The sequence below is a fragment of the Callospermophilus lateralis genome, chromosome 5 (genome assembly GCF_048772815.1).
Source record: "Callospermophilus lateralis isolate mCalLat2 chromosome 5, mCalLat2.hap1, whole genome shotgun sequence".
NCBI classification, from domain to species: Eukaryota; Metazoa; Chordata; class Mammalia; order Rodentia; family Sciuridae; genus Callospermophilus; species Callospermophilus lateralis.
The window spans coordinates 43,292,755-43,303,674 of NC_135309.1; the positions used below are offsets into that span (position 1 = coordinate 43,292,755).

The 10,920-nt window shown below is 45.9% G+C and overlaps 1 protein-coding gene and 1 pseudogene across 3 annotated transcripts in view; both read right to left on the reverse strand.

The window, feature by feature from the left end:
* Fam193b (family with sequence similarity 193 member B) overlaps nt 1-822 on the reverse strand; it is a 31,717-nt gene extending 30,895 nt beyond the window's left edge. For all 3 annotated transcript variants that reach the window (XM_076856625.2, XM_076856623.2, XM_076856624.2), the window contains exon 1: nt 530-822. In XM_076856625.2, coding sequence (XP_076712740.2) covers nt 530-739 — 210 coding nt within the window. In that variant the 5' untranslated portion in view covers nt 740-822. The remainder of the gene's footprint in view (nt 1-529) is intronic.
* A 9,317-nt stretch (nt 823-10,139) lies between these two features.
* LOC143399133 (large ribosomal subunit protein uL13 pseudogene) lies at nt 10,140-10,673 on the reverse strand (annotated as a pseudogene).
* Between the last annotated feature and the right edge of the window lie 247 nt (nt 10,674-10,920).

Genomic DNA, 10,920 nt, shown 5'->3' on the forward strand with positions numbered 1-10,920 from the left:
CAAACAGTCCTCTGGACAGCCTGGCTGGCTGCTCCAACTGCCTTGCTGGGCAGGGAGAGGAGGGAGTCCCTGGAGACTGATGCTGGGGACACAGCTGCTGAGGGGCAGCGGCTAAAGGCAGTGCAGGGGAACAAGCCAGAGGCTGCCTTGCAGACTCCAGCGCCCTGAGATGGCCTGTGGGTGGGTTGGGGAGCAGGTGGGCCCAGGGCAGAAAGCTGAGCTGTGGCCTCAAGACCAAAGCCCAGTCCAATGTGGGTGTATAGCCAGAACGTTTAGCTTCTGCTCCAGCCCGGAGGCGGCGGGAGAGGGGACAGCTTCAGCCTGGTCACAGGAGGACCGGCCAAGTCTCGGCTTTGGAGAGAGGGGTTCAGCTTCCACTCCCACCCCAGGGGGAGAAAGCCTCAACTCCCGACTTGGGGGAAGGCTCCGGCCCCAGCCGGGCAGGATGGTCCATGCCCAACCCCGCCCCACTCCCGCTCCGGGGAGGTGAAAGCGCCCGACCAGCCGGAGTCGCCTCGCTCGCTCCTACCTGCAGGCCAGACGCCAGCTTGGACTCGTCCTCCTCTCTGGGGCCGTCGTGGTCGGGCTCCACCGGCGCCTCCGGGGGCCCTGCTCCCACTCCCGCATCCAGGCTCGGCGGCGGCGGGGGCTCGGATGCTTGGGGCTTCTGCAGCCCCGCGGCCCGCGCCCGCTCGCGCCGGCCCGCGCCGCCGCTCGGCCTGCTCCGCCTCCGAGTCATGCTGCCGCTCGCGCCGCTCCCTCGCCCCACTCGCGCCGCCGCCGCCGCCGCCGCCGCAGCCGCCGCTCCCCTCACAGGACAACAGCCAATATGGCGGCGCCCGGCTCCCCCTCCGCCCGCTGCCAGGAGGTCAGAGGGCACTCAGAATCTGCGCCGCCGCACTGGTCCCCGACGCTTTCTGCGCCATTTTTAATAAGGTCCACGCCCTAAGTTCGGTGGAAGGAAAGTCGGCCTGTGAGACACCCCAGCTCCCAGCCCTCCCCGCACAGGTCTTAAGGGATGCGACTTGCCGGAGAAACGTTTGTATTGTTGTGGCAGCTGCGCTGCGAGGGCCTAGGAGTTTAATAATTGCCTGTTAAATGGATGAGTGAATTAATTTCTGCTACGATACTTTCACACTCGTCTCCTGACTCCTCCCAGCAGCACTTGAGTCAGGTACGGATCATTCCCATTTTGCAGTGGAGAAACCTAGAGGCTAAAGCCGGCCTGTGAAAGATTGCTGAGCATCATCCAGCCAGAGATCCTGGGCTCGTGGTCTGCTTGAGCTAAAAAGAGACCAAGGCATCGACTGTATCTTTATTCGTAATGCATGGTTTACTGGATATCTAATCCAGTCTAGTGTGCTTAGGACTGCTACCCAGACCCAGCTCCTTCTCCTGGAGTGACATGGAAGGTGGACAGTTAAATATATAATTACAACCAGTGGGATAAAAATGAGATGACTGGGGCACGTGCTAGTTCAGCGTTCCAAAAAAGTGGTATGTGCAAGAAAGGATTTTGAGTGGCGCACAAAGGAACATTAAAAATTTTAAATTTAAGTAGGATTTCCCCCCTCCTATTTCTTGGGAATATATAATACGTATTCAAGGTACAAATTAAAAAAAAAAAGTTTTGAGTGCTGTGTGCCTCATGTTTGGTCCAGTGACATTCTGAAATGGTTATGTGTAGTATTGCTATAGATATCACCAACAGGAACAGAATCCTGACATTGACTTCCTGAAGAACTAAATGGAAAGCCCTGTATCCTTAACTATGATAACATAAATCAAAAATAGTATATCATCTCATAATAGGAATTAGTGTCACTACCAAAGATTTGAAAGATGTAGAATAATTCTCATCATATCATCATTGTTTCTTCAGTTTGGCCAATATAGAAGAGAGAAAGCCTTAGAGAATGAAAGGGAAGAAGTCAGGGATGTAGCTCAATAGAAGGGTGCTCTCCTAGCATGCAGGAAGCACTGGATTCAATCCCCAGCACTGGGGGAAGCGGGTGGGAGAACAATGTTGTGATAAACTTACTCTGGCTAGGACTTCAGTTGTAGGTATTCTTCCAGATATGGTCCTTCTTGGAGCAGATTGGCACAGTTATTGACTTCTAACAATCAACCAGAGTCAATGTATAGAGCAGTAACCCCTTATCCTTAAGGATAAGGGGTTCAAGACCTCCAGTGAATACCTGAACTGTGGATAGTACAGAGCACACAGACTCTCTCTCTCTCTCTCTCTCTCTCTCTCTCTCTCTCTCTCTCTCAATATATGTATATACATATATTTCCTATACATATGTACATACCTATGATAAAGGTATGGCCTAGGAGTTTAATAATTGCCCATTAAATGGTACAAATTAGATACAGTAACAGTAACAGAACTAATATAGCCATATACTATAATCAAATTGCCAGCATCACTACTCCTGTGCTTTGGGGCCATTATTAAATAAGATAAGAATGACTTGAACACCAGCACTGTGATACCACGGCAGTAGATCTCAACCCAAATGCCTACTAAGTGACTAACAGGCAGGTAGTGTATAAAGCATGAATATGATGAACAAAGAGATGATTCACATCCTGGGCAAGACAGTGCAGGGTGGTGTAAGATTTCATGTTACTTAGAACGCTCATAATTTAAAATTTTATTTCTGCAGTTTTCCATTTAATATTTCTGGACCACAGATGACTTTGGGTAACTGAAACTGTGGGTAGTGAAGCATGTGGTATGGAGGGACTACTGTAACAAACATCAGCAATAATCTGCTTTCATCTGACAGGGGCAGCAGTAGACCTTCACTATATGTTTCTGGGCTATGTCACTCTCCGGACACACTTGGTTTGCCCGGATTTTTGACCAAATCACCATTCCAATGGCTCTATGGCTAATCTGCCATGTCTTTGGTGATATCACCCTGATGGAACTTGAGAACAGGAAGTAACAGATTCCATGGATGACTTGGTGAGGCATGATATGTGTGCCAGAGGATGGATAATAAATCCTACAAATATACAGGTATTGTGGGGCTGCCAGCACCCTGCCATGGCAGTTTCCTGCTCAGGAGATAATGAGCTACCTGAGAAAAATAACTGAAATAGTTAGTGAAAGGAGTAAAAGACAGATCCAGGAATTAGATAAAGAGAGAGCAGAGTACCTGGTAGGTCCAGTCCACATAGGAGATGGACCTGAGCAACTAGAAAATGGCTCTGGTCTTTTATTTAAGGGAGAGTACATCAAAGGCAGGGATAGTGTTTCAATGAGCGAAGTCTTGCTTCATGGTGTCTTGCAGTTGATTGGCATCTTGGCAAGCCACACCCAACTCTAAGAGGCTGTGTGTCTGTGTGGCTCCAGTGGGTCAACCCAACTTTAGTGCAGTGCTGAACCTGGCAGAGCTAGGTAGAATATCACATGTATTGGGCAGTCTCACCAGCAGGAGTGCTGCTGGGAGTTCCCAGATACCAGACTCTCCTACCCATTGGCTTCCATGCTGATTGGATTCACCCATATTTCATGGGTGACTTCCAACATACAGGGTTCTGTCTACTTAGTGAACCATTTAGAAGTCTTGGGTGTTGTATTGGTTCATTTTCTGTTATTATAGTGAAATACCTGAGGTTAGTAACTTTTAAAGAAAAGAGGCTAATTTAGCTCATAGTTCTGAAAGTTCAGAGGCATGGTGCCAGTATCAGCTCAGCTCTGGTGAAGGCCTCATGGTGAATGGCACCACAAATGCAGAAGTATATGCAGGATGAAGAGATAGTGTTATTGTCGGGCTGAGATTGTGGCTCAGTGGTAGAGCACTTGCCTAGCACGTGTGAGGCCCTGGGTCAATCCTCAGCACCATATAAAAATAAATAAATAAATAAGGGTTAAACAAAAAAGATAGTGTTATTGTCTAGGGATGCTGGGTTGTCTCTGTTCAGCAAAGAGATGAAGAACAGGACACATAGGTAGCAAGCAAGCAGCAGGTTTATTGTAAAAGCGACAGAGACAGACTTCTCCAAAGAGAAGGGGCCTCAGAGCTGGGATTTCCTCATTTCCTTATCTCCCTCTCTGTCCATGCTTTCTGTTATTGATTGGTGTCCCCTCCACCCATGCATCTGTTTTAGTTTTTCTATTGGATCCCCCACTTATGAGCACAAGTATGGAAGTGTCTTTCTGATTGGGTCCCCCCTACTTGTGTTCACAAGCACTTTTGTTGACCTCATCAGAAGACCCTCTCCATGCTCCTTTGTTCTGGCCCTGCCCCTGACCTCCTCACTCTCCATCTTGCCCTGGCTGTCAGCCGCCCTTCTACATCTCCCTCAATAGGAAGACAGAGAATTGGGAGAAGCCAGTCTTTCAAACTTCCCCTAAGCCTCCACCTCTTGAATATCTCACCGCCTCTTAACATAACCAAAGGGCACAGCTTCCAACACATGAACCCTGAGGGACATATTCAAACCATAGCAGATGTGTCGAGATATTCTCTACAAAGTGAAAGACAAGTACTGAATGTCACATTCCCTACCTCTAAGAAGGATGTACAATACTTCACGGGTAGCTTTATACTTGGGAGATAACATTTTAGTTACATTATTTTGGCCAGTTACTGGACCACTTGAAAGCTGCCAACTTTAATGGGGAGAACATACAAGGAGATAACTCTCGCCTGTGACGGCGAGACAGACTGCGTTTAAATGGGCTGGCTGCAACATTAAGCTAAGAAGGCGGTGAAAAATCACACAACACAGACATTTGACCTTAAAGGTCAGCTTCCACTCTGGAAAGAGAACACTGGTTAAAGAGATCTGTGAGCCTGCGGTTTCTTTATTTTAAAGTGGGGACGTCAGAGAGGGATAAGGTTTCAAGGGTGGAGTCTTGCTGAAGATGTCTCGTGACATCTCTTTGACTGACATGTTGGTGAGTTACACCAATCTCAGATGCTGGGTGGGATCTTAGGCAGAGCTAGAGGGGGAGGCTCACCTGTATCATGTGATCAATCCCTGACTGGGAGTTCGCAGTGCCAGGCCTGTCCCCTCAAGAGGCTACTATGCGCAATGGTTCACATACCCAGCCCATGGACAGCTTCTGACATTTTCTTACTGGACCAGATAACATTTTCTTACTGGACCAGGCTGCATAGTAAATAGTTTTACCTTTTGCCTTTATACTCAAGCGTTAGCTTTTGGAGCAAAGTAAAGCATTCCTTTAGCAAACAATCCTTCTGAGAAACAGCCTCTTGCTCACTCCAGGGATCTGGCGAAATTGGATGCCTGACCATAGCAAACATTCCAGGTAACCACGTGACCTAAGCTTAGTGTTCTGATCTACCCAGCCATAACAGTAAGGATGACTGGCAGACTCCATCATCAAAAGGAAGTGACATATAGGGATTAGGTCCAGGCAAGTCCTAAGGCACAAGTAGGTTGTCTGAAGAAGTTGCTCACATTCACCTCTTGCCACTCTTCCCTTAATCTATGTTCATGGTCTCATGGATGTTATTTAAGGAGAGTAGACAGAGCAAGAAAAATCTAAAAGTCTGTTTAGATTGGCTCCATGTGTGGTGCAAGTTCCAGTCAGAAGTGGACCACTAGGGTGTTAGTCTTCCTCAGAAAGGACCTAAGGGCATAGAAAAGGACAGTTTGTGGAGAGACCTTGCAATAAAGACACAGGGATTAATGGGCATTGGACATGATTTAGTCAATTGGTGAGAGACCTAGAAGAAACAAGATGGAAGGCCTAGCAACAGGAAGTAGTGAGGAAGACAAATGTGAATAGATTGTCCAGAATAGGTTCAGAGCATAAGGTTGTGTCCCAGATGAATATTCACCAAAAGAACCTCTCATGGTGGGTTTGAGGTACATGCTTATAATTCTAGCCTCTAGCTACCTAGAGGCTGAGGTAGGAAAATCAGAAGTTTGAGACCAGCCTGCACAACTAAGCTAGAGCCTGTCTCAAGATAAAATAAATAAACAAGGGCAGGGGATGTAGCTGCTCTACACCAGTGGTAGAGCACTGGTGTAGCATGTGCAAGTGCTGGGTTCAAGCCCCAATACAATAGAAACAAAACAAACAAGCAAAACAACTTCCTAAAAGTCCAGGGGAAATATGGTCCCCCTCTGTGATGTTAGATTGTCTCCTTCCCTGGCCACCACAGGGATCGCTCAGGGATTCATGAGAAAATTAGACCAGCAGTAGGGATTGTTCCCCTTCCCAAGGATGACCTATCTACTGTACTGAACCCCCCTGTGTAAGCCTCAGGGAACCACAGTAAAATCCTGTGTGGGACTTATTTTGAGGAGACCAGCCAGCTATCTTGTAGTAGAATGACTACATAGTACTATGTAGTAGGGCTGGTTAACTGTTGTAACGAACAGTCCTTAAAGTCAAGGCTTTACCACCTTAGTTCTTGTTCATATCATGGTCCAACGCTGGTGGAAGGGAACTTTTCATGCAATCATGCAGCAACCCAGGCTCCTATCTTGTGGCTGGACTTCATCTAACTATAAAGTCATTTTCACTCAACTAGAAGTTGGAAATGAAGATAGAGTGAGGGAGTGAGGGTTGTTGGGACCATTTTTTTTTCTCTACCATACCCAGAAAAGAATCCTCATCCTCTTTATTCACATTCTGTTGCTGACAATTTAGCCACATGACTGGCTCCACCTGGCTGGAATCCTTGCCTCCCACTCTTTTCCCTCTGTCTCAGAAACTACTGATCTTTCTGTCTCAACAGAATATTTTTCATTTTCATATAGTATGTGTTCTGTTTTTTGTTTGTTTGTTTGTTTTTTTGTGTGTGTGGTACTGGGGATTGAACCCAGGGCCTTGTGCATGCTAAGCAAGCACTCTACCAGCTGAGCTATATCCCCAGCCCCTGTGTTCTGTTTTGCCTGGCTTCTTTCTCTTGACATCATTATTTTGAGTTATCTATGTTGTAACATGTACAAATAGCTCATTTCCTTTTTTTTTTTTTTTTTTTTTGTTGAGTATTAATCCATTGTATGGAAGTACCATGATTTGTCACCCATATATGTGGACCGGCAGTTGTGACAAATATTTCTCATGCATTACATTAACTTGTTCTGCTGCTCAGAAATCTGGAAGAAAATATATTTAAAGCAAATATATAATATATAAAATACTGAAATTTCATCTTTGACAATTGTTTAAAATTATAATTTTTTACATGTTAATTTAAAAATGAGCTGGGCCTGGTGGCACATGTCTATAATTGCAGTGGCTTGGGAGGTTGAAGCAGAAGGATTGCAAGTTCAAAGCCTGCCTCAGCAATTTAGCGAGGTCCTAAGCAACTTAGTGACACTCTGTCTCAAAATAAAAAAAATAAAAATGGCTGCAGATGTGGTTCAGTGATTAAACACTCCTGGATTCAATCCCTGGTATCAAAAAATAAAAATAAGACATGGCCTGGTGGCACATGCCTGTAGCCTCAGGAGGCTTAGATAGGAGGGTCACTCGAACTCACAAGTTTGGGGTCATCCTAGGCAACATAGTGAAACCCCATATCTTAATAACAAAAACAACTGAGAGAAGGACCAGCTTCATGGCTATGTAAGCTTTGCAGCTGTAGAGGACCCCACACTCAGAAGGGCTCCATGTTCCACTTAGTGCCATCCATTGCTTTCTTAAAATTCTAAATATTTGAACAAAGGACCCATGTTTTCAGTTTGTTCTGAGTGCTACAATTTCTGTAGCTGGTCCTGCATAAGAGGGTGCATAGTTTAAAAAACTGCTTATAGAGGGCACACAAACAAATGTTTGAAGGCCATTGACCTAAATCTCCAGGTATCTAAGGGCTTGGGCTTCTGGAATCCTCAATCCAAGAAGGTTTGTGTATTAGTCAACTTTCTGTCACTATAGAAAATATCTGAGGCAATTAAAAAAGAAAAGGCTTATGGTTCTGGAGGTTTCAGTCCAAGATTGAGTGGCCCCATTTTGTTGGGTCTCTGATAAGAGAAGCCTGTTACGACAGGATCATACGGTGGAGCAAACAGCTTACCTTATGAGCCAGGAAGCAGAGAGAGACAGGAAGAGGAAGAGACTGGTTCCCCCATCCCCCTCAAGGGCACACTCCCAATGATCTAAGGACCTCCCACTAGGCCCTGTCTCCTGAAGGCTTTGCCACCTCCAAGTTGAGCCACCCTGGGGACCAAGCCTTTAACTCATGGACCTTGGGAGGATATTCAGCTAAATCATAGCAGTTTGCAAGTTCATCCTGTGATTTATTCTCCACTCCCACCCCAAGGAAACGGGCACAGGACTGACTGCTTGAGAGGAAGGAAGGGGAAATTACAGGGGAAATGCCAGTAGACTACTATCTCAGCCTCACATCCCTGGTGCATTTCCTGAGCACCATCCAACATATCACCTTCATCCTGGTCTGCCTTTCATGAACAATTTATTCTACCAGACAGGGGCAGATCAAGAACTGCCGTGGTTTACATATGGTTTAAGTATGTCCCCCCAAGGATCCATGGGTTGGAAGCTTGGTCTCCAGCATGAGAGGTGGTGAAAACTTTAACAGGTGGGGCCTAGTGAGACATGTTAGGTCATCGAGGGCACTGCCCTTGGAAGAGATTAATGTAGTTCTCATGGGATCCCAGTTAGTTCCTGCAAGAGAGCTGTTAGAAAAAGGAGGAAGCCTGGCCCTTGATTTTCTCTAGCTTCCTGTCTCATTTTGTGATCAGATATTATTTTTCTAGAAAATAAACAGTCAATTTTTGGTAAAGTAAATTGCTTCATTAGAATAAATAGTATTTGCTCCTGAATTAATTAACTGAACAAGAACAATAGAACCTATCAATGTTATGACCAATGAGGGAAGACCATCAAAGGAAGGAATAAGACATTGCAGATATTCTCTCCAAAGAACCTTAATTTGTCTGGTTTGCTTGGAAAACAAATGTCCCAAAGGGAGGAAAGACCTCCTCTTCCTTACCACCCCATCATCCATCTGATCTCTAAGTCTTGGTTCTCTCTTCAAAATATTTACTGCAGTCAGGATGACTCTCTGTTCATAACCCACATGTGCAAGAAATATAATTAAAGTTTTCTATAACTCATCTTAATTTCTACTTTGGAACCCATTCTGCTAGAGTGGCAGAAACTTAATCTTACCTAATTTAGGGTTCCTTGAGGTTGTATACAAGGCCCTGGAGCCTTATCTAATAGAGTAGCCTCTCCCCCTTATCTATGATTTCACTTTCTGAGGTTTTAGTTAGTTAAACCAAAACTCTTGAGACCAAGGGATCTCAAAAATAAAAGGGTTTATTGAGCTATTACAGAAGCTAGCAAAAAAAGGATAAGGCCTTAGGGGCAAGTTCCACAGCTACTGGCAGCAAGACTAGAGAGCAGATGGAAGTATGTCCACTGTGTCCAAGAGGCAAGAGCATTTCATAACCAAAATCTGTGGAAGGAAACCCTAAATCATGTATGTCAAGCCCAAATTGACTATAGGTAAGAGGGGAGGATAACCCCATAGGGGGAAGGTTTTGGGATAGGAGGACCATCCATAAGAAGAAGTACCTGTTGCTTTTTTTTTCTTCAAAAATAATTTATTTGCTTTTGATCACAAAACAGAGGGAAGGAAAAGGGGCAGTGCTGTTCCCCTTGGTCACATTTTCCACTCTTTGCACCTCTAAAACTTGCCCACTTCAGCAGGTGCTCTCCCATTCCGTTAGTTACAGAGTATAGGATGGCCACACAGTTAAGACAGGTGGGTGCCCCTATAGTCAGGGAGACCCTCCCCCTGGCCTTTAGTGTTCCAGCTCATTTTTTTTTTTGAATACTGCAAGTAACTGGTAGTTCTATCAGTTTTTTTTTTAAATTCATGAATAAGCAGGTAATAATTCTGACCATACAACTCTTAGAAACCTTCTGAAACAAGAGCAGAGATCAAGGCTAGGCCCTTCTCTCTCAGCTTTCCAGGTCCCAGGTTGCCTGTGGCACCCAGAGAGCTGTCCTGGGTCCCCCATATCCCAGGGTGGTGATGGAGGAAGGGCAGGTCAGGCTACACATGAGGCATAAACAGTCTTTATTGGGCTCAGACCAGGAGTCCATGGGTCCTGAGGACTTCTGTGAACTTGTTAATTTTCTTCTCCACGTTCTTTTCTGCCTGTTTTCATAGCCTCATAAGCTGTTTTTTCTTCTGGTGATGGGTCTTGGCTTTCTCCTTTCTCTTCTCCTCCAGCGTGGCTGTCACTGCCTGGTACTTCCAGCTGACCTCATGAGCCAGGCGTCCCAGGTAGGCAAACTTTATTGTTGGCTTCAGTCGCACAACCTTCAGGGCAGCAGGAATCACCATCCGCTTTTTCTTGTGGTAGGGTGGTGGAGTCCCATCAAACACCTTGAGGCGGTCCAGGGCAGCCTGGCCTCGCTTGGTCTTGTGGGACAGCATGCCCTTCACAGTCCACCAGAAGATGCGACTGGGAGCCTGGGAGTGGTACAGGCCACGGGATGGGTTGGTATTCATCCTCTTGGGAAGGAAGGCCAGGTACTTCAACTTGTTTCTGTATAAATTTCCAGAAATGTTGATGCCCTCACAGTGCACAACTAACACCTTGCGGCCCAGCAGTACCTGTTGGGCCACAATGGCCGCCAGGCAGCCCAGGAGATGGCCTGGGCCATCCAGCCCCAGGACCTGCCCTTCCGCCATCTTCGGCAGACGCCTGGGAAAGAATACCTGTTGCTTTTGAGGATAACAAATAGTCCAGAAAGTTTTACTCAAAAGTCTCGATGGGATTTCAGTTAAGGTTTCCACATACATCAGGAATGTGAAGCAATCTTGTTATTTTAGGCCATGACTAGTAACTAATTCATTCTCTTGTCTTCCTTCTTCCTCTGTTTTCCTTTGTAATTCAATTTAGGACATCTCAGAATTTTTCTTTAATCAAGTTACCTGT